Source organism: Aspergillus neoniger (assembly GCF_003184625.1).
Source record: "Aspergillus neoniger CBS 115656 unplaced genomic scaffold BO87scaffold_6, whole genome shotgun sequence".
NCBI classification, from domain to species: domain Eukaryota; kingdom Fungi; phylum Ascomycota; class Eurotiomycetes; order Eurotiales; family Aspergillaceae; genus Aspergillus; species Aspergillus neoniger.
Window position 1 is genome coordinate 919887 of NW_020291134.1, and position 22067 is coordinate 941953.

General features: G+C 47.8%; 7 protein-coding genes across 7 annotated transcripts; 2 read left to right on the plus strand and 5 right to left on the minus strand.

Annotated features, from left to right (window-relative positions):
* The first annotated feature begins 1039 nt into the window (after positions 1-1039).
* BO87DRAFT_413622 (uncharacterized protein) lies at positions 1040-3095 on the plus strand. The gene is made up of 7 exons (XM_025626585.1): positions 1040-1343; positions 1460-1533; positions 1606-1853; positions 1905-1929; positions 2056-2108; positions 2214-2637; positions 2696-3095. Exons 1-7 carry the CDS (start codon positions 1113-1115, stop codon positions 3006-3008), a joined length of 1368 nt encoding a protein of 455 aa, XP_025483040.1. The 5' UTR covers positions 1040-1112; the 3' UTR covers positions 3009-3095.
* A 1208-nt stretch (positions 3096-4303) lies between these two features.
* On the minus strand, positions 4304-5438 carry BO87DRAFT_328628 (alpha/beta hydrolase). The gene is made up of 2 exons (XM_025620226.1): positions 4876-5438; positions 4304-4809 (listed from the first exon to the last, which is right to left on the minus strand). Exons 1-2 carry the CDS (start codon positions 5308-5310, stop codon positions 4462-4464), a joined length of 783 nt encoding a protein of 260 aa, XP_025483041.1. The 5' UTR covers positions 5311-5438; the 3' UTR covers positions 4304-4461.
* Positions 5439-6010: 572 nt separating this feature from the next.
* Positions 6011-7044, minus strand: BO87DRAFT_328633 (uncharacterized protein). The gene is made up of 3 exons (XM_025620227.1): positions 6520-7044; positions 6371-6453; positions 6011-6292 (listed from the first exon to the last, which is right to left on the minus strand). Exons 1-3 carry the CDS (start codon positions 6918-6920, stop codon positions 6018-6020), a joined length of 759 nt encoding a protein of 252 aa, XP_025483042.1. The 5' UTR covers positions 6921-7044; the 3' UTR covers positions 6011-6017.
* Positions 7045-8649: 1605 nt separating this feature from the next.
* On the minus strand, positions 8650-10852 carry BO87DRAFT_450711 (uncharacterized protein; the record flags this gene model as incomplete). The annotated part of the gene is made up of 6 exons (XM_025628430.1): positions 8650-9593; positions 9642-9775; positions 9831-9892; positions 9923-9987; positions 10037-10412; positions 10472-10852. 6 exons carry the CDS (start codon positions 10850-10852, stop codon positions 8650-8652), a joined length of 1962 nt encoding a protein of 653 aa, XP_025483043.1.
* Positions 10853-11957: 1105 nt separating this feature from the next.
* On the minus strand, positions 11958-13924 carry BO87DRAFT_301401 (uncharacterized protein; the record flags this gene model as incomplete). Its single annotated transcript, XM_025619162.1, has 3 exons — positions 11958-12044; positions 13261-13818; positions 13880-13924. 3 exons carry the CDS (start codon positions 13922-13924, stop codon positions 11958-11960), a joined length of 690 nt encoding a protein of 229 aa, XP_025483044.1.
* Positions 13925-15538: 1614 nt separating this feature from the next.
* Positions 15539-16302, plus strand: BO87DRAFT_384009 (uncharacterized protein; the record flags this gene model as incomplete). Its single annotated transcript, XM_025624675.1, has 4 exons — positions 15539-15618; positions 15699-15881; positions 15931-16074; positions 16140-16302. 4 exons carry the CDS (start codon positions 15539-15541, stop codon positions 16300-16302), a joined length of 570 nt encoding a protein of 189 aa, XP_025483045.1.
* Positions 16303-18314: 2012 nt separating this feature from the next.
* Positions 18315-21555, minus strand: BO87DRAFT_456588 (ATPase; the record flags this gene model as incomplete). Its single annotated transcript, XM_025628737.1, has 8 exons — positions 18315-18698; positions 18763-18889; positions 18938-19035; positions 19091-19294; positions 19353-19359; positions 19410-19985; positions 20035-20085; positions 20119-21555. 8 exons carry the CDS (start codon positions 21553-21555, stop codon positions 18484-18486), a joined length of 2715 nt encoding a protein of 904 aa, XP_025483046.1. The 3' UTR covers positions 18315-18483.
* Positions 21556-22067: the final 512 nt, after the last annotated feature.

Consider the following 22067-nt stretch of genomic DNA (forward strand, 5'->3'; position numbering starts at 1 on the left):
CTGTCGCATATCAAAACAGCAGGGGTATAGGGCTAAGTCCGCCGGAGTCCGATATGGGCCTACGAAAACAAAAATTAGTTGTTGATTGCGCTGCCGAAAACAGACTTTCTAGTGTGACTGCCGGGGGCCTGTTGAGTATAATACTTGCGAACATATTATTCGCAGCGAAATCACTGATGGTGAGCGCTATCACTGTCGACGTAATTCAAAGTCAAAGAATGGACGGACTGGGATAGGAATAATGTTTCCTCATCAGGAAATATTCCCACTGAACTCATACTCCTAATTTATGCCCTAATCGGGGCCATCATATAAGGAAAACTCAGGAATGGAGGGGAACAGAGCATATTTAACCCATATTATGAATGTCTTTTGTCCCAATCTACCCACGCGCATTTTGTTGTATAAAGAAACGGCTTGCTCACGGTTCAAAATCCAGTCGGCTGCGTCCAGCAAGGGGCACAAGGCTGAGTGGACGGGGTAGCACCATATTATAAGTCTAATAACTGGAAAGGATACCGTAGTACTACGTAGTCTTCTCAGCAAACTCGTAGTGTGCTTTCTCTAGCTTATTAGGCTCGATTCTGATTCAACATATCTCCGCCCGATCCCTGTAAGTGCCATCATGCCAGAACTGCCTCTTTTTAGGAAAGATGTCTCAATCATCAGGATCATGTGATAATAAGACAAAGTATAGTGATCATTTTACTTGAATCATGTCATCGATACCTTTTGTGAGGTTCACAACCGCACTGGATTGAGAAGTATATCTTTGGTATGATGGTAGTAGTACTACTGCATGCCCAACTGGGTGGAACCTACAAAAGCGGGCCATATAAAAGTGACTTTTTTCGAATGCTGGTCTTGAGTACCGTTCTAGGGCTGTGTTTTATTCCTTGTCTCGTCTAAATTGTTAGCATCTCTGGCTCTAGCCGCCCATCCGTCGCATTGGGCCGCTAAGAGTGCCCAATACCCCCTCACTCAGCCGAACCTCTCGTGTAGCCTAACGCCCCCAAGCCTTAACAACACGACCGATTATTCGACCGGCAGGATATAACCTTCAGGATATCATTCGATGCAAGAAATGACCTGGCAGTGCTTGATCACGCACTATGAGCGACCCTCTGAGTATCACCGCAAGTGTAATAGCCGTCCTTGAACTGGCAGCCACCACAACCCGCTATCTCAGGGAAATTAAACATGGAGCAGCAGACCGACTCCAGTTGCGGGATGAGATACGAAGCACCACCTACCTGCTCGAAATGCTTAGTGACCGTATTGATGATGCTGAGGACGCGGCCGTAACTTTAGGCATGGGAAAGTCCATATTGACCGAGTCTCTTGTGGGTCTTGATGGTCTCCTCGTTCTTGTTCAGAGTGTGCTGCAAGACATCATCTCACGGCTCTGCCCAAGTTCGGTCAACGATAGATGTCTTTGACATGGCCATTCACAAAAAAGGATATCACGGAGAAGCTGGCTTGCTTGGAGCGACTAAAGGGTAGTCTCAGTCTCATCTTGCAGAATGACCTGATGTACGGTGTCCTGTCCCACAGATGCTCGGCTTGTCTTCAATATTTGGCATAGTGCTGATTACAGGACGTCAGAAAAATGGTGCAGTCGTCGCATAGAGAACTTACAGAAATCGGGCAGAAGGTCAGCCAAACACAATTGAAGGACGAGGAAGAGCTGAACGAGAGGATCTTGCTCTGGCTTAGCCCTTTTCCCTTCCGTAAGCAACATGATGCAATCTTGGAGACCGTGCAGGCGGGAACCGGTGGCTGGTTTATGAAACACGAGAAAGTTTGCAATTGGCTTGAAGGAAATATCAGCATGCTTTGGTGTCCAGGCATACGTAAGTACTGAGATTTTTAACACTCTGGGGAAGCTAACTCCAGTTTGCTAGCTGGCGCTGGTAAAACACGACTAATGTTAGTACATTGACTAAGTATTTTATTCATCTATTCTCATTCATATATATGTATCTATTATTGTTCTTTGATTTGCTTGGAATATGTCCCTCAGATGTTGCATTGACAGCTAATGCATCGTATCAGGTCTATCGTTGTTGATACGCTCGAGCATAAGCTGGCCTCGAGAAACGCTCTCTGTACGTACATCTATTGTAGGTATGGACGCCGAAACGAACAGACCCCTGTTGCTCTTCTTTCAAGCTTGCTGCTGCAAGTACTTCGACACGCGAAAAGCGGGACAGTGCCATCTGAAATATCCTCGCTTTATAATTCGCATAAGAGACTTGGTACCGGCCCTACCTGGAAGGAGTTATTCGATATATTCACCAAAATGACCCTCGAATATGAAACAACCTTCATCGTGATCGATGCTCTAGACGAATACAGCGAGAGTGAGAATAACCCTTTGTGGTTTCTATCCACCATTAGTTCCGTTGGCTCAAATGTTAAAATTATGTGTAGCTCACGTTTCTCCACAACCTTTGACGCATATTTCAATTCCATCGAAAAGGTAGAAATCTCGGCTCGGGACGAAGACGTTGAACTATTCTTGGATTCGGAGATTGCACGGCTCCCCACGCTGTCGAGCCTATCCAAGCATCTTCGAGCCGAGCCAGACTTGAGAAGACACATCATTATTTCCATCACGGGGGAGTGCCAGGGAATGTATGCAACCGGTAATATATGACACCGAGGACTGACGACGTTAATATGTGGATACTAGGTTTCTTCTCGCTAAGCTACATCTCGAGTCGCTCCTCCCGAAAATCAATCGGAAGGCTGTGCGCTTGGCTTTGGCCTCTCTTCCAGGAACTCTGAATGATACTTACTCAGACGCCCTCAAAAGGATCCGGGACCAGCCCGCCGAGATGGCGGAGCTGGCAGAGCTCGTACTGCTCTGGGTTATCTGCGCCTGTCAGAACCTCACAGTTATACAGCTTCAACATATGTATGCTATGCAGGAGCTATCGGAGGAGATGGCTCTTGAAGACGACGACCTCCCAGATGGAGATGTCCTCACCGCAGCTTGTGGTTGACGCTCTGTTCGAGGAATGGGGCGAGGGTTGGGCTGATTCCATGACATAGACATTGATCTAACTGGATGGTAATAAGATGAGATATGCAGTAAGAAGACGCATGCAGGTTCCGCGTCTGAAGAGGAATAGATCTGACCCCATAGTCACGGTGCTTATCGCCGTCTTACTTCAAACTCCTCGTTGATGTGCATCTACTTTAGCGAAGCATAAATCTAGCTTCACTGATAGTAATAGAAACTGATACGACTGCAACGATACAAATTAGCGCTTATGTCGGACCTTAGCGTATCTCTCCCCACTCCTCTTTGTGGTCGACTGATTACACTAAATTCTGACACTCGCAGAATATGAGGGGTTACATAGACAACTAGCAGGCCATACAACCAACGAGGGAGATGCTTGGAGACTAGGTCTTAACACGTTCCGTTCAATATGCCCCTGGCTGTGATGATCTCCCATCGACAACAGAGAGAACCGTCACTGATGCTTACTTCAACAACGCCACTTGAAGCTAATGCATGTGTCGCTAAAACCGGGTAGATCGGAAGAGGGGAGAAAGATGTAACCATGTAAGCCTCTCCTCGTTTATCATAGACTGGCTACTAACTAGCTAGTCTTACTAGCTAGTGGCTCATTGGCCAGTTAGTGCGTGTCCTGCAGCATGGTACATTGACCTATTTTAGCGCTTGACGGCCACTTCCATTCCCCTCCATTGTGAATCTACCAGTCAAGGGTAAGTCTATATAACACACCCAATACTAAATGATGACTGCACTCATTTGATCACAGGATAATAGATGCATTGAGATGTCTGTAATATTTTGGTATACTAGGCTGACTGGCTAGATATAATCTCGCCCCGTCGGCGCTTTCCGCCCACAGCCTCCCCCGCCTGCCCTAAATCTGTCAGACCCACTTAGATTGGACGCTCGGGGCCATCCTTAGTTCATCCTTAGCGATGGACAGATAACCGAACAGAAGGGAAGAGTACGGAGCACTTGGAGCTAACCTAGCTTCCTGGAGTGTTTATCCGCGGAGTCTAGGTTGCTTGGGAGTGTCCGTTCCAGTTGGCCCTAACGAGCCTCAGCCTTGCCTCCTTCCCACTTCCGTCTGTTCCTCGACTGGCCAGCACACCAAGCAGGAGTATCCACCCCCCTTCCTTCTCTTATGTGTCTTGTGCTTGTCGCGGCGTCCTCCACTACCCTCCTCTTCCTTTCACCGACCCACTGCCCCTCATTTGGGGCACATGCCTTCAAGTTGTGCCTGTAGGAAGCGGGAGGATGGATAAGCAAGAGGACAACAAGAACAAATAATTCTATTTGCCAATGTGACTGAACATCTCCCCATACCAAAGCCACATATTCTACTAAGTAAGCTTGGCGAATTCTCTTACATTCTGAAACAACATTGCAAACAGCTAAATACACACCCAATTGTTCATGAATACATCTATCTACTCCCACTGCTTGACCAACTCCAAAATAGTCTTCGTCAGCTCCTCCGGAGCAGACAATTGCGCACTGTGACCCGTAGCCAATTCCCTAGTAATCCACTTAGCACCCGTAGCCTGAACCATAGCCGTCTGGGCCGGGTACGGCACCGCGCGATCCTCAGTAGTGTGGATGTAAGCAATTCTATCCTTGAAGGCCTCAGAGCCCCAGCTCGCCTCAGGACAGGGACTAGAGAAAGAAGTCAAGCCCTGACTAAGGGAGGTCTGGCAAGCGGCGTCGGCAAGAGTGGGTTCAACGTCGTAAAAGAGAGGGGGCTTGGGCTCGTCGCATTTGAGGAGGTTTTGCTCTTTCTATTCATTCATTCATTGCTTCTCGTTAATACTGGAAATGATGGGTGGGAAGGAAGGAGCACATACATCCATGTACATATGCGGGGGCAAATTTCCACCAAAAGAATCAATAACACTCAACCCATCACCACCACGAGGCAAAATCGTCGCGATGAAGATCTGGCCAAGCACCGAAGTGGACTTGCCCTGAGCGGCACGGTCGGCGGGTCCGAGACCGCGGGCCGCCGCGCTGGCGGGCATTCCACTATACGAGTGGCTGATCAGGATCACATCTTGGTTCCCGACATCCAGGAGAGGGAGGAGCAGCCGGTTTCGCACATAGTCAGCGTCATCGGCTGCGGTGACCTCTCCCTGGGCGCCAATGCTGGGGAGAAGGCCTGTAAAGGCTCCGTAACCAGCAGACTGGAGGAGATGAAGAAGATGGGCGTAGTGCGCGGGGTTCTGGGAGGCACCCGGCACCACGACGAAGGCGGGCTTCTTCTTGTCGGTGGGGACGGTCATGATTGTAAAAAGTAAGGGTGGGAAGGGAGAAGAGATGAGAGAAAGGACAAAGCCGACAATGACACTTTAGCAGTAGGAGAGATAAGTTCAGATGCTGGATGAGGAAACGAAGAGGGGTTGGGTATCAGTATTTATGTCTGTAAATGAGGGGGAGGGTCCCATACAAGACAGCAATAATTACACACTCTCCCCCGGAGACCGGCGCTTACCCCCTCTGTTTTAGCGTCGTAAGATGGTCTTTGTTCATCGGCCTAGTGAGTGGAAGCCACGATTGTCTGGAGCCAGCCAGGGTGAGTCAGTCTCACGCCAGAACAGAACAGGATAGGGTAGCTCGGAGGTAGTCAAGTACTAGTCCGAAGCGAATGACCCACTGTCCGGAACACTTCTGTGTGTTTAGCTTGTTCCTTAACAAGGCTACGAAGGAGGAAGAACCGGCACGATTCTCTCCATAATAAGGGCTGGCAGTTTCATGTGATTTCGCTCAAAGTGTGCTAGTCGGCCTTCCTCTACCGATAATTCCTACGAAGTATACTGTCTTGGAGCTGAAAGTTTCGTTTCTTTTCCAGCGACACAATGGGCCGAGCCTAGGTGACTATGATTTAAAGCACGAGCTAGATTTGGTAGCATGTAATGATACGAAAAAGATACAAGAATAAAGACCAAAGAGACATAGTGTCAATGACCATTCATGACCCAGTATGCACTTTTCAAACTGGCAGGAGGTCCACCTGGCTGGAGGAGATCGGAGGCAAAGTCTTCTCTGCTCCGCTCCGGTGGGAGTTTCCCGACTGAAAATGTGACTGCGGACGGTTGCGTGCGCCTTGAATCTTCGTTGATCCTTCCTTCTTGCTGCTGATGAGCCGAATCCATTGCTTGGGACCTCGCCAATTACGGAGAAGGGGTCCGAATGTAAGCATAGAGCCCACAACAATGAAGATGGGTGGCTCGAGAAGTGCCCAGAGAATATTGTAAATGAAGGGCGCTAGAAAACAAAGAGTTAACTCGTCAGCAAATGTGTACGAGAAACATGGTAAATGCAATATTAACCGGGAAAACATACCCTCGAACATACTACTGATGGTTGCAGTCTCCTTCGTCCACTGAACAGCATAGTAGAGTCGAACAAGTGATGCCACCATGCAGCTATTCAACATCACAAATATTAGTCTTCTGACAAGATAGATGAAAATAGATTCCAATATCACTTACGTGCTCCCCAAGACAAAGATGACGGACATGAAGAGCTTCTTTGATTGATCCATCTGCAATCTCTGCACGGCGGCAATTGGAAGAACCAGCGTCAGAAGATCGAAAAAGCTATTCCCGGCAACGTAGCAGATAAGAATCGCTGACGCATTGATATCGTAGGGGGCGGTGGGGTCCCATTGAAGGTATACCGGCCATTTGGAGAAGATAACAGCCAGTACAATTGCCAATGTAAAGCTGGAGATCAGTGCAATGAGCACATTGCTCGCCATGACAAACGGACGAGAAATGCCAAAGATGCGCCGGTAGAAGAAGAGCAAAGAAACTTTGATGACCCCCATAGTAGCGATCTGAGCATTTTCGCAAGCGAAATTTATTTTCAGTGCGAAGATGATAGCCTCCATGGTTGGCTCATAGTTGGGGTGTCCTAGCTTATGTATTACTCGGTATCGGCCGTGAAAGTGATCTCCAATCTGTATTGGATGATAGCCTCCTGAACAATAGTATTCAATTCTCTCCACACCTTCGAGGGGTTCATATAAGAAGTCGGGATTGGGATTGTCACCGGTGGGTGTTGATCTGGACGCGGTGCTAGCAAAGACGCGACGGGTTGGCATGCGCGTTATGTGGATAGGAGAAATGACATGCGGAGACAGGGTCAGCGGTCGCAATAATCGAATTGATGATAATGACAATCCTCTCATGATCATGATGTTCACGGAAAGACCTTACTGTCGCACTACTCAAGATGATTCACCCCTGGTGTGTATATCTTGGCGGGAGCGGTGGAATGCGGGTAGATGCAGATCCCGGTCTGTGCCTTAATAGTGACGATGCGACATATCTCTTCGTCTAAACCCGCAAAGAGACGCGATATAAGACTTGTAGTCTACTGGTTAAAGGGTCACAAATTACACAAACTTGAAGTTATCGTCATGCTAGAAATGAGTTCGTGCATCTTTCCTGTGGTTGGATTTTTTTGGAATCGACAAGCATGGAATACTGTTCCTTCGAGTGTGATCGACAGTCGAGCCAAGATTTGATTATTATCGCCCTCATGTATGATGCAGATAGGGAAAAAATTCATTGTCGATGAACTACTCATGTGAGGATGGCATGCTGGTATGTGCGTTCAGAGGATGTATTTCTCACTCACATGGCGAAAGATCAGCAAAAGAATTGAACGAATAAGGATTGAGGGACGCTACTGCCACATGCTTTACCCATGACGTCACTAAGCATTTCATTAGTAGGGTTTATTGAAGACTTCCCTAGAGTTCCTGGTCACCGAGCAGGGCCTCGTGCTAAATGCGATCGCAGTATACAAGCGTTGTTAACACCTTTATGGAGACCTCTGTGTATCTATTTCAAAGATACTGAGATAGCGATAATAGCTGTCGTGACGACGTAAGATAACCTTTCCCAAGCTCCCCTGATAGTATATGCGAAAAGGCTTATGAGAATTTGGGAATATTTACAGGAAATCGAAATACGTGGATATGACTGCGATCCTACTTGCCATGGCGTGGCTATTTTCAGGTCGAAGGGGATAGATTCTGACTTCCTCAAGGGCACTCTCTGCGAGCTAGTAACAGAGGGAAGTTGTTACTGCAAGGGGAACACTTATCGGAATATGGTGAGTAACATCGATCAATGATCAGGGGAAGGATTTTTGTAATCAATGTAACGGCTGAAACTAATTCGAGTTAGGTCGAGGGAAGCTGCGAGTCTATATCTATATCTATATCTATATATATATTATATGAATAATAAAAGTAAGTAAATCTAAATAAATGATAGAATCAATAGAACTATGTAATATGATCTAATTATATATCTCCAAGTATCGTTTAGTATTGGCTGTTATTGTGGAAACATAGTGAAGATTAGAACTCTGGAACTATGCTCTTCCTTATGTATTTGGTTTACAATCAATAACGTAGCTATAGTACGTGACTGCTGTTGTAATTTCATTTGATTATAGGTAGTCCTGCTTCACATGCTACCTTGTAGATGGCTCTCAAGAACCACATAGAGAAGACCTCCGAGGTCGTGGTCATGAATCAAACATCAGATCACCAAAGCCTCAGCACTTTTATCAGCTATATATTCCATAACGTCATAGGCAAGCCCCTAGGACGACTGAACCGCAATGGGGAAGTCGGCAATATGCAGCTTTGCCGAGCCGTAAGGGACCAAGCGGATCTTACTCGGCGACCCAGTGACATTTGGATACTTAGGGGGCACCGCAGCGGTCCCCGAGTCCTCCTCCCAGGGGACCAGCCATGCATTGGCGGACAAGGCAACGGGGGTGGCATTTTTCGCCCAGATGGGATTTTGTAGTTGTCCATCGCGATCGTAGACCTGCTGAACAGTCACCGAGGTCGGATCGATAGCATACCTCCAAGCAGAGGTTGGGTCGAGCACATAGTCATGTGTCTGCGCCACGATCTGGTCTGCTGGCAATGGCTCCAAGGAGGAGTAGTTGAGGGGGCTGTGGTAGGTGGAGTTGTAGTCTATGTCTAGCGCATATAATAATGGGCCGTAGTAGATGGCTGCGGTGCCGTTGGCTGGTGACTTTGTGACCTGGATGCCCATTTCTAGCTGCACAGCTATCTGGGTAGTTCCTTTGGTGAGGTTGAAGGTTTGCAGGTTATTGGAGTCCGAGGAGAGGGGTTTGAACGATCCGCCCGCGAGTGAGTACTGAGAGCTTGTCTTGTTTACCCAGTCGGGAATGCGGACGGAGAATGATATGTCGGCAGTGGCTGTGACTGCATACTCCAGTCGGCCTGAGAAGGGGTAGTTGGTCGTGCATGCGATGGTCACGTTGCCTGTAGCCAGCTTCGTGCTCAATGTTTCGGGCCCCAGTAGTGCGTGAATCACATGGCTGTCACCCTCAAGCACATAAGAAGCGGCCACATACTTGGGATAACCCTGGCCATGGTTGACGGTGCAGCAAGGAAAGTTGGGCTCGAGGCCATAGCTGTTGGCGTAGGAGTTCACGTTCGCGAAAGGGACGGCACTCAAGTTGCGGGACCAAGGCTGATTGACCTGCTGGACATATTGATGTGACCACCCTAAGAAAGTATTAGCTGGGGTTTTGTACTAGGTGCTCATAGACTTACAATTCGGTGATAGCGCTGCAGGCAGGGAGTTGAATGCGACGCGCTCGGCTCGGTCTGCGTATGCGCTGGTGCCGTAGAACCGATACAGATAGGCCATGGAAAACATCATCTCAACCGATATGCAAGTTTCTGAGCTGTTTCATGTCAGTATCAAATACTAAATTTGAAGAGAGGCGAAGACACGCATACCCTCGCTCGGGACTGAGTCCGCCCAGATGCTCATCGGCCGTGATGCTCCCAGCAAGTGTCGACTAGTAGGTGGTGAGCAAGTTTACCGCTACCGCGGTCTGGTCCAGCAGGGAAGAATTTCCATTCATTCGGTAGAGCACCGTCGGATACCGTAAGCCTGTCTCGGTCAGCACTGCCTTCCACTGCCCTAGGGCTCAATTTCATACCTTCCGCTAAATTGACACCATGGGTGAATGAGCTGGTCATGATATACGGCGTTCCCAAGGTGGGGAAAACGCCCTCCACGAAGAAGGTTGTCCAGTCCTTCCCACCCGCGACACCGCCGGCAAACATAAGCTCTATAGTCTCCCAGATTACTTCCGAGTTATTTCGTGGATAGTTCTCATACAACCACTGCAATGACATGGACAACTCATGCATCCGGGCTAGTCCAAAGCCGTGAGGATCAAAGTTGTCTCCAAGCGTCGTGTTCTCGATGAGGCCGGTGAAATTGTCTTTGAGAATGGAATGAGCCAGGATGGTAAACTTATGCATCGCTGTTACAATCCGGTCCGTCTCGGATGGATCTGCTTGTGCGTATTGCTGGACCGCTGGGTCAGATCCAAGCACCAAATGTACACAGACCAGACATATGCACTCACCACTAAGCCAAAGAAGAGCAGACTACGTGCCCAGATTCCTCGAGTTTGGTGAGTTTTCTCGGGCCCCAGCCATCCATCTTCAGCTTGATTGTCAAGGACGTAATCGAGAAATTGCTTCGCCTGAGCTTTCAGGCGCGCGTCGTCGATGATCCAGGCGAGGGGGACAACGTAGTTAAACCAGTAGGGCGCTGCCTCGTCTAGCGTGCTGTACTCCCAATCACCCCCGACCCATGTTGACCCAGCCACAAAGCGGTAAAAGTCGTTGAGATGGCCGGCCAATCCATTTGCTTCGAGCTCCAACTGATCATGCAGCCAGCCTGTGGCGGTAATTGTACCGAGGGGAAATGTGTTATACTTGAATGGCTCAAGTGCTTTTTCCATACCTAATTTTGGTTGTTATATGTTAAGTAGGGATGTATATGCAACGTTTTTCCTAGGATGGTTCAGGTAGGCTCACTTTCGGTAGACATGCTGGCTGTGGCTGTGGAGCTCAGATGCAGAGCTAAGGGCAACAATTGCGACCACTTCATATCTATCATCACCTGCTGAAAGCCTACGACGCCCAGCTTTGGAGAAGGTCGGGCGGAAGATAAAGAAAAGAAGCTCGGCCCCTTCTCCGGCATTTAGCCCGCCCTTGCTTAGTTAGGTGGAGTATTCCCCGCATGATGGACGGCCGGGATTCCTGTTTGAGTTGGTGGTTTTTAAGAGGTATGCGGTGAGTCTCGGGTGAACTCATGGATTTTCTGAAGGTGGACGGCCGGTGTCCTTTCAGAGATGGCTTAGATTAAGGAGGAGGAACAGGTGCCCTATATACACAGACCCGCCAAAGGAAAGCCCACTATGCCGCCTCACAAGCCTGCCTAATCAACTAACATACCGATATACTAGGGCTTCCTGGGCAAACAGTATCATAACTGTCGGTATCGCCGGGATTTTCGTAGATGAAACACTGGAACATCTCCGGGATTTCACCCGAGGGTCGAAAGATCTGGATAATCATGGATCTCACGGATCATAAATTTATTTCGGGCCAAATGCTCCTGGTAGGCGATGAGATGCACTTAGATCCCACTCAGGATAACGATCTCCTCAGGTTGTCCCTTCCTCTGCAGTGCTTATATACTGACCCCTGTCCTCATGCCAGACAGCTAGTAATTTAGGCTGTGGTTGGCACGGGAGTGAGCAGATCGACTTGGTTCAACTGAGCTTGGTCATGCAAGGGTTCATAATATGAGAAGGTACGCTGAAGGAGAGACCCCTGAGAGCAAGAATATCTGACAATGTCACTGTTACCACTAGAATCTCTGAAATTGGATACAGGTACTCTGGATTAATCGCTGCTTGGATTTACGGGAAGACTGATCCAGTTCTCGTAGTTGGGTCCGAAGTGCACATGATTGTTGCCCTTGAAAACGCTTTTCGGCCTGTTCGATTGTTATTCAGTATCATGTGTTACAATTATTCCATGGAACGTGCTGTCGTTAGCTTACCTGTCACTTGGACCATTGTGCTGGAACAAACCGCTACCAGCCAGTTCTGAAGCGCCGATATCTAAAACGAGGCGCTCACCCTTCTGCACCACAACATTTGTAGGCCACAGTTCCACATCCACACTGTACACCCCATTAGGGATAACTGGAAGAACGTCAGTGGGGTAATAATCACGATAAGATAACCAAGGGCGATGGCGCGGGTGCTGAGGATTGACTTTTCGTAGACTTACTTTCAGGAAGCCCTTTGTCACCGAAGCTCACTCCCCGGCATTTCCCGTGTAAGACACTTCGCCGCCAGACGATGAAATGTGGCGGAGAAAGAAGAATAGATCCATGTCTGTAGGCGTGGTTGACTGCCAGCGATGGCGACTCACGGAGAGATTGAGCCGAACTACGATGTGGCCGGTGATTTCTTGCTCCGAATCAAACGGACCTGAAGTAGAAGAAACAAAGGCCTATCACTTTGAAAGATACAGAAAGCACGCAGAGCATTTACGACGAGCTGGTCAGGGCCATGTCCCTATGGTTGTCGGTTGTCCTCCTCATCAAGCTGACAGGACTAAACCTAGCAAGCCGTCTGGTCGAGATACAAACACTGGACAGTCGCATTCATTCTAGAGGGAGAAAAGCCGAATGCCGAATAACCGGAGATTATGGATCACGGTTCCATGTCAGGATTTTCTGACATGTTGTAGTGCATTAGGCGATACTGCCCTCCGTTCTGCTGCTCTGGTCCTTTGTCATGGTACCAATTGGGAGGGCCGCCATCCACTACGCACCCAGTTTGCTATGGCGAGTCTCTGGAAATAGTCCCTTCGGGGATAGATATCGGAGAGGTAAACCGAAGTCTTTTTGACACATAACCCATAGTTGTGTTATAGCATGTGAGTACATGATAGTGCATATAAATATGATCTCTATCAATATACCCCGTGAATTGAATAACCTAGCGAAGCTAATATAATCACTGATCACTTAGTTGTGCTCATACCGCCTACTGAATATAGCTTACTATGCTTCACCGGTCACTGTGCGTCATCTAGGCGACATTGTCCACAGTGTGAATGAACTATGTCCTGTTCTCGTCCATCATCCCATTATTGTTCTGTAACGGAAGTGATTGCGTCGAAGAATATACGTAGGAATGTAAATCAATCCAGCTTGAATTCTCGCATGACAAAGTCCTAACCATGCTGCAGTTCTTCCCCCTTAGCTCCTTCAGCCATGAAGTTCTATGGCCAACAATAGTGGCACTCAATATCACGCTTCAGGCGACGCCTCCCGTTGTCCTCCCACCTTCCCCAAAGGATCACGGATATCCCCGCAAATAATCTTCCAGCAAGTCTCATAATCAACAATCCCTTGGGAGTTCCGATGTTCAGGGCGACACAACAGCTCCAGAATCTCAAAGTCGCAGTGTTCGACGGCAATGAAAAAACTATATGAGTGTTTGAACGGGACCCTCCACTTCCACCAGATATACCCGTCCTCACAAAGCTTCCCTTCTCCGAAGACTTCCTTATCAGGCTCATGTTCATGTAGGTCATCCCACACTGATTTTTTCATCCCATAGTGTAGCACGATCGTTGAGTCCACGGCCGACTGGTCGTCTAGGACTGCCATCCAGTTCTCCACAGTCATCCCTTGTTCAGATGGTGGTCTTTCCGAGAAGAAGCGACGGAAGTACTGACGGAGCTCGTCGTCATTTTTGCCTAGGAATCCTGTTTTGAAGTCTTGAATGGGCGCTTCCGTTCCCCATTCGTCCACCTCTTTCTGCTCAGGATAACGGACAAGCGTAAGAAACGGACAGGCATTGTCAGCCGTTTGACTCTCATCGAAGAGCTGATTGAAGATCTATTCCAGGAGGTTAGCTAAGCATACTCAGACGTGTAGAGGAGAATGTCATCTCTCGTACACTTGCTGGCATGTTTGCTGTGAACAGAGTCATGATATCGGACATTGTGAGTGGATTAACAGCCAGTGGTTTTGTCAATCTTGGAACGGATCAGCGCGGAGCTCCTGTTCAGTGGCATTAGGTTTAGACACGGAGTAGACAGCTGGGATAGACGTCCTTAAATACTCCTATCACCGCTGGATGGCCAGGTTGGGTAAGGCGCGTATATGGTGAATATGCGGTGATAGGCGACACGTAACACTCACCGCTTTGAACCCTTCGGCTACATGCCTGTCAGATGCTGCAATTCAGGGGCGAACCGCTGTCATGTAAATTAGTTGTTCAGTCATGAGTAACGTAGTCAGCCAATGTGAGCTAGATGTGCAGAAACTTTGAAGAGAGCCTTATGTGTGTGTGTGTCACGTAAGCCAACGCGTCAAGAAGGGGGAGATCAGACTGGGGATCCAAGCCGCGACGGGCTCAGAAATTGCTTTGTTTGACAGCTGGAAATACATGTCGGTCAGGTTCAGAGGAAAGCTCCGGTCTAGCACTGTTATAATTATTACGGACTTGCCGCAACTAGAAGCCTAAACCGGGCGTATGCGGTTTTGTCTCCTTTGAGCATCTAACAGACGCCTAGGCAGACATTGGTCTGTCTACCTTGTTTGCTATGGTGCTAAGCAGGCAAAGATCACGGGTATTAGCCTCTCTTGCAACATGCTGTGCGACCGAATTTCAATTACAAGTTCCTTGCAAAAGCATGCTACTTCAGTAATATCCCAATGAAAAGCTTCTATGGCTCTCTGGGGGATGTTAGCCCCCAGTTTAGTAATACTTGCCCTTGGTGACAGATGTAGCTTTGGGTTCTCGCAAATGCGGTTTTCTGATCCTCGAGGTTTACTACTCGTGAAACCAACACTTTCCCAGGTTTTGCCAACGACTCAGTCCTTTTCTAGCAGAATTGATGCCAATATAGCCATCTGGCAATCACGGGCTGTTAGGATACTCAGACTGAGATCCCTGACAATGACTGCCTTCTACCTACCCATTCTTTCATCCGCCTACTTTTCTCCGATGCTACTATTTTGAAGGTATTCTCTAAGCAAATCTTTTCAATGATGGGTCACATCTGGCAACCTCTTGGTCAGCCTATTCCCCTTCAGTTGTCACCAATTTCTTAATGACAGTGATACCATGTTTCATGAAGGCTCTTGTGCCTTTTTACGTCCCTGATACCCCATGTTGGATTTTAAATTTGCTTATCCTTTTCAGTATACTATGCTGCTCTCCGTTCACAATTGCAAGGGAAAGTCAGCAATTTCAGCCCCAGTGTGGTGCCACAGACATGTCTTTGAATCTATTTGTGATGTAAGACCTGGAGAGATCAGAAGCCAAATACAAAAGCGAGCTCTCTCCTAGCTCTCTGGAGCATCTCAATGTCCAAGGGACGTATCGGTGCTTTAGATCAAATCTTTACTCAAGGATTAGCTCATTTTATACACCTTCTATCTCTTTCAACATGCGGGTCTTCAATCTCCTTGCATCTTTCTTCTGCATAGGGAGCATACACTTTGCCCATACAGCCCCAATTTTAGCCCCTGATGCTGCTTCTGCGACCACTTAGATAGGCGTGCCCCTCCTGTTGCTGGTTCAAGTAAAGCCTACCCCATTGCGGGAACCATGGAGGTTAAGGAAGAAAACGCTTTACCTTTTGATGGTGACTGCTATGCTATCTTGTGTCTGGGAAAGGAACCAGTCTTGTGAGCCTCTGGCACTAACCCTCGGAACCAATACAGCAGTGAACATTTATCTGATAGACACATTCTCTTCAACCACCCAGCCAGCGCGACGGAACAGAGAGTGATCAAAATCGAAAGGATGCGGGTGTAAAGAAGAAGTTTCCAGGAAGCGATGGCACTGGCCCATTCCGAAACCCAACAGCGGCCAACGTCAAGATCCCTGGCAGTCTATATGTATCTCCAGAGGAATTTCCTTACGCATCAACTACTCAGGGTGGTTATCAGTAAGCTCCCTGATGATGATGACTACTTCGTGTACTAACCACCATATAGGGCTCTCCTTTTCCCAGTAACTGAAAAGTCCCAGCATTCTCAGGGCGGATCAATCAACAGCTTCTACAGAAAATACCAAATCCAACCGGCACATAAAGGCCAAAATAGCTGGTATCAAATTACCGGGTGGACTGGGACCCTCGGGTAAGATGTGGCCTTATGTCTCTATGCCCTTCTTCTGACAAATGCTTGTTCTGAGTATCGATCAGTCCCTACTGCAAGGCTCTCCGGAATAACAACGCAAAGCCTAACAAGGATGATGCCATTTGTAAACCGGGTTCCAATGGCAAGGGCAAGTGGGGATTTGATGTCGGCGAATATGCTTATACTTACGATGGTCACAGCTATCGAAAGGCTAAGGGGAGCAAATAAAGAATGTAACGAAGATTGGTCTGATGTGGATGTATTCTGTTCTATGAATTTGTATTATTAGCTTTGTATGAGAAATAATCCTCGTCTACTCGGATAGAGAACTTTAGATTGTTGACTCTACTCAGGTCGTGTAGATGGCTTTCGCGTACCGATTTGAAGAGATAACAAAATATAGGTCATTGTCTATCAATCAGTTAGGCGTATCGATACTAACTTACTTCTATCCCACATTTTCTTGCTTGAAAACCATTATTAGGGCTCGGGATACCAGATGACAACTTCCCAAAGTACGAGAATTCGATACCTACATGCCAAACCTCTTTCTTGCAGAGTAAGTGTTGTTTATTATTTATCTACCGTATGTATTGCCCCGTCACAAGCCGAAATACTGTCGATGATAACACTTCCATCCAGCCCACATCCCTGAGCGACAACGGCCCAAAGCGCTTTCTTCAGTCTACCAAATCATTGTCGGGCCATGTTCGTACGTGTTAAAGACCCCTCAACCTTAGGCCCTATCCCTTATGATGGGGGCGTTGTATTGGTTAGCAAAAGCTCGATCACTCCTTTGGACCCTGGTGGGCTCGCTGCTGCTATCGTCGCAACAAGAACCTTCATGCCCAAGAAGTTTGTCACGAGATATTGCTATCTAGCACCTTTCACCTCACAGATGCTCTCCTACCTTCCAAAAGCATGCACCCAAATGGCTAAGCATCTATCCTCAATGACTCCGCAAACGGCACTACAATTGCCAAGATCCCCGATTTGGATACGAAATTGACCTCTCTTTCAGCAACGTTGGGTTGACAATTGTTTGTGAGCTGGTGTTGATATCTGTCAGGATATAAATTGAGGCAACGTGTCCACAGCAATCACTGCTATCCCTAAATGTCTCCACTCAATGAGTAGCTAGTATTCCCAGCTGAGAAGAGTAAATTAGGGCAGTTCAAGGAAAGCCCTTGGTCAGGCGAGTCAGTAATGTATTGATAGAGTCCCGTCGCAAGCTGCGCTTTCTACAGCTGACATGAAGACAACTTACGTCATACTCGTTTTCCTTTGCTGAAAGTTATGAATACGTCAGGGACTACGTCGGAGTCTTCGGTCATACCTGAGAATTAGGTCTGTTTTATGGTGTTGAAGGAGCATGTGGCGGCTCCGGCGCTTCTTTTACCACTGTTCTATAACGTGTTTTTCAGTGACCTTTACTTCTCTAATACAGCATACCTTTCCATCATTTGACTTACCATAAGCATCCTCTCGATTATATGGGATTTAAAATTATCAACCCGCCTTCATTATTATAGAGACCATTTCGTTTTACCTCATTTCGTTTTTGTAAGGCGGACAACCGTCTCTGAAGAGTCGCTGATACTAACCGTAGACATCAGAGAACTTTAATCTTGAGCATACAAGGATGAAAAAGTGTTCGAGATCTGGGGATTGGGGAGGGGAATTCGGCCGCACGCGGAAAATAAACACTCATATAGAGTTTCAAGAACACTGACCACTATTTCCCAAATGTGATTCTCGAGTGTTACTTAGTGATACGCACTCCATTATCGCTGGTAGTCGAAAATGGTTCTCTTGATACTGAAGCATATTAGCGAGATAGGAAGTAATGTTGCAGGTAATGCAGTGCCATAGTCTGGCAGATTAACAATAGATTATGATGATGGCTTCTTAGTTCGGGGGGTCGCTACCCCCATCTATTAGTGATACCGGGAGTATATCCGAAGACCTGAAACAAGCTAGAAGCACAGCTCGAGATGAAGAAGCCCTCAAGAAATCGACCTCACTTATCGGGTAGAGCGTATATGGCTATCAGCATAAAATAATCATTCATCACGGTAGACAGCCATATTGCCCCATACCCCAGACCAAAATTTTGGAAGACATCTAATCTGATATGATCTAATTCTATAATTACGTCCACGCGTCACCGGCGCGTCGAATGATTGGTCTGTCAGGTAAAGTGGATTTTCGCGATTGTTTCGACTTCTCGGAGAATAGGGGGAGCTGATTGGGTACCCTATTGTAAGCTGATAAGTTGCAGAATGATGACCTAAGTATTGGTGAACGAGATGTTAAGGTGTGAGTCATCGGAAGGGAGGTCATGATTGAATGACCTAGATGGTATGGCTGACATCATATGGTGTCTATGTGGCATGTTTGTACGTGACCTCATGTCCTGCGGATATTACCGGCTCTAGCCTTAGCACGAAAGGCGCGATCCTCCTCATCAATACCATGCACAGTGGTCAAGTACTGCTTGAAGTCCCTCGTCATATTGCAAACTTGCTCGAAGTCTCGCTGATCCAATGTCGGGCCGTCGTCTTTGGACTTGTCTTGTTTTTGAGAAAAACGGTACTCGGCAAGGGCAACGGCTGTTTGAAACGCTAGAAAGAAAAACTATGTTAGTTTCTTTATTGTATGAACAGCCAGAATGGGTAAAGACCATACCATTACGAATTTCCCGTCCATTCCATTGCATTTTGCTAATCACTTCATCCTCCAAGACGTAGGACTTTGCACGTCGAGTCACAACAAAGTCATGGCGCTCGTCGGTCAACTTGTCGAAGAATTGTTCCTATATCGTTCTCCGGTTTTCTTCGCTCAGATTGTCGTACCGAATGACGACGTGGATTCGAGAGATGAAGGCATCATCGAAGTGGCCGACTCGGTTAGTCGTCAGGAAGAGGATTCCTCGATAGTATTCGATGCATCGCAGAAATACTTTCGGAGTAATGTGTGAGTTGAAGTTATCTGAGTACTACTCTATCAAACTTACCGGATACCAGACTATTGCGCTTAAGATCTGTGATCTGTCGCCTTTCGAGATAAACATCCGCTTCATCGATGAGCATAACCGCGCCCCATTGTTCGGCTAGTCTGAACCATTTGGACAATTTTTTCTCCATTACGACTTCGTCAGTACCGATGTCTCCAACGGTCAGCGATAGTAGTGCCCGTCCGGTGTATACAGCTATACATTCTGGGTTGGGTCAGTGGTAAAAGCGACGTGCCGTCCTTTGATCGTGTATGCGACTTACCAGCAATCTGTGGTCATCAGTGGGGTTCCGGTTAAATCTGGGGAGGATACAACTTACAAAGGTTTTCTCCACTCCCGGACTGCCATGAAGGAGGAATATCTGCCCTTCGCCTTTGTTCTCGATGAAATCGGCTCCCCAGGATCTATTGTGTTCGTCGCTTCTAGAATCTGTGTATTTCTGCACAAGCGCGCGGATCATCTCTTTCCTCCCTTCCGGCATAACCAAGCTATCAATAGCCCTTTTGTTTACTTTCGGCTCCCTACAATACGCGACGTTCAATTCCTCTGCAACCGCTAGCGAGTCGTTGAGAAAGGTAGATTCGACATGGTAGCACCCACCCCATGTCCTGGACTTCAACACAAGTCCATAGAGTACCCGGCTGCAGAGTAAGTAGCGATGACGAGCACCTTCGGAGGACTCAGGAAGCTCAAGATCGGTATCCACTCTCGGGTCCAAAAGGTCATAAGCAGCCCACCGGAAGCCAGGCAACGGGTGAGATTTCCAGCCACGACACTCCTCGCAGAGGCATTTGGCTAGCCCGTCGCCCATGTCCTCGACTTCACAAATATCTGGGGCTGTATATTCGTGCTGTGAAAAATAAGAAGCCGAGTCGACATAGATACGACCTTGGTACTGTCACAGACATCAGTATAGCTTATGCGGTTAATAAACGCGTGCTTACCTGTCGCTTAGATGGACCCAGGAACTCGCCCAAGTAGAACACCTGCTTTCCCTGAAGAAGCTCATACTATTTCCACCCAAGAACCTCCAAGTGCCTCCGAGTCTTTCCATTGTCCTGTCTATCGATGAAGTGGCACGGAAATATTTTGAGCGAGGTGACTTGTCGCTCGCCATCGAAATGTGCGATAGTCACGGTTTTGGAACGCCTCCCGACATATGTACCATTAAAGTCAAGGTTCCACAGCTGGACAATATACGGATGAGTAAACTTACGACCGGTGGATGAAAGCAACGTCTTATCAACTTGCATATATTGGACCACATAGGCTGACAGTTGACCCCCAAACTCCATATACACAGTTTCTCCGGGCTTGAAGAGTAACCACAGCATTCCGAATGTGCAAAGGTTCTGAGTGTGTCGGGCTAGTTCATCAGGGAGACGATTTTTATAGAATGAGTCTTTTACATAATCAAGCAGCAGGCCTAGTTGATCAAATGTCTCCTTCTCGCACAAAGGAATGGCAGGATCATGGTCTGCGGCATCAGGCTGTGGGGAGCCAACATCATCTTCTCGATATGTCGCTCGGTAAGCCTCAAGCTCCGTAAGATGATGACCGACTAAGCAAAATGGCTCATTGAGTTGGAGATACTCCCCACCCAGTCTTTCAGCCGGGTAGTAAGTTACCGCACGGGCCAGAGCATTGAGAAGAGTCTTGGAGAAGATGGTCATACGAGTCGAACGGACCCCAACCTCGATGGTCGGGTTCGTTATGATGCCATGGTGTAGAAGCCCTTCGACTTCATTTGAGTATCTGTGCGGGTCCGGGGGCACAGACGTTTCCAAAACCGTAGTGACGTTGAAGATAACGCGCTGCTTGACCTCGACGCTTTTTTGAATGACTGAGCTGTGGAAAGGACCTGACCATGGCACTGTGGTGATAATGTTGCTCCCGGCGTCTAGATATTCCAGGCAATAGGTCACAATGGAAGAAGGATCAATTGTGGAGTCCTCGTGGACCTCGGGCGCTGGAGCCGATTGTTCTGCTTCGCTGTTCATAGGCAAATGCGGTCCTGGTTGGTTGTCATCCTGTTCGTTGCTGTGTTCTTGTGCGTTATTGAACTCCTGCTGAGCCCATCTGGGCTGCGTCCACATGACCGTCAAATTCTGGCCGCACTTGGGGCATTCGCCAAATCCAAAATCTAGCAGGGTCGCATGGGATCGCCCATTCTCCGGACAGTATAAGGTTGCCCATGACACCTGATTATCCTCATACTGGTCCTTGGCTTCGTCACTGGAAACACCTCCCTGTTCACCAGTTTCCGTCACTTTTTCCGAAGCAGCATCCTCCTCCAAATCGGAACTCGGAGAGTGGTCTGCACCTGTACTTGTATGTGTCTTGACATTCGATGAGGCAGAGTCTGATTCTGTACTCACACTTATGCTTATGTTGGTAGGAGGAGTTGAAACCAAAGTAGTGCCTAAGCTGATGGCAGTCACGTCTCCTGCGGCGCCGTGGCTCATGGTTCTGTTTGCCGAACGCTGAAACAAGTCGCTAGATTGAAACTTAACTAATTGATCATGAAAAGTTCGACTCTGGGTGTCTGCATGAAGTGATGTCGGTCCGCCTTTATACCACTAAGCTGATTAGTTCTGGCGTAAGGTTACTGCATGGCTTATCTTCTGATTCCACCATTTTGTGGAGGCTGAGAGGCTTAGCACTCCACTTAGCGCTCCATTCTCACGCTTATGGACCCGTCCCCGGCGGCCATACCACCCATGCTAATACGATGTTTCCCTGTTTTTCTCAGCCTTGGCGACTGGTCTGCTGGCTCTCAAACGGCCAGGGAAGAGACTGAGTGGGGGCGTAAAGACATGGGACATCTCTCAGTGCCTAATGCCCAAGCCCTCTCCGCCCCACTAGACGACTCCATCACCATTTCGTCTCCTATATTTAACACGCCACATACAACCAAAATTCGACAACACTTGGATTTTGTGGCTCCAGATAGACGAGTAAGCAATGCAACAACCAC

Bases quoted from the DNA above. Each gene is read 5' to 3' on its own strand.
- BO87DRAFT_413622 (XM_025626585.1), top strand. From the start codon at position 1,113: ATGAGCGACCCTCTGAGTATCACCGCAAGTGTAATAGCCGTCCTTGAA. The intron at 1,534-1,605 runs GTACGGTGTCCT...ACAGGACGTCAG, and splicing joins ATCTTGCAGAATGACCTGAT to AAAAATGGTGCAGTCGTCGC. The intron at 1,854-1,904 runs GTAAGTACTGAG...CCAGTTTGCTAG, and splicing joins GCTTTGGTGTCCAGGCATAC to CTGGCGCTGGTAAAACACGA.
- BO87DRAFT_328628 (XM_025620226.1), bottom strand. From the start codon at position 5,310: ATGACCGTCCCCACCGACAAGAAGAAGCCCGCCTTCGTCGTGGTGCCG. The intron at 4,810-4,875 runs GTATGTGCTCCT...ATGAATGAATAG, and splicing joins CCCCGCATATGTACATGGAT to AAAGAGCAAAACCTCCTCAA.
- BO87DRAFT_328633 (XM_025620227.1), bottom strand. From the start codon at position 6,920: ATGGAGGCTATCATCTTCGCACTGAAAATAAATTTCGCTTGCGAAAAT. The intron at 6,454-6,519 runs GTAAGTGATATT...GATGTTGAATAG, and splicing joins ATCTTTGTCTTGGGGAGCAC to CTGCATGGTGGCATCACTTG. The intron at 6,293-6,370 runs GTATGTTTTCCC...TTTGTTTTCTAG, and splicing joins CATCAGTAGTATGTTCGAGG to CGCCCTTCATTTACAATATT.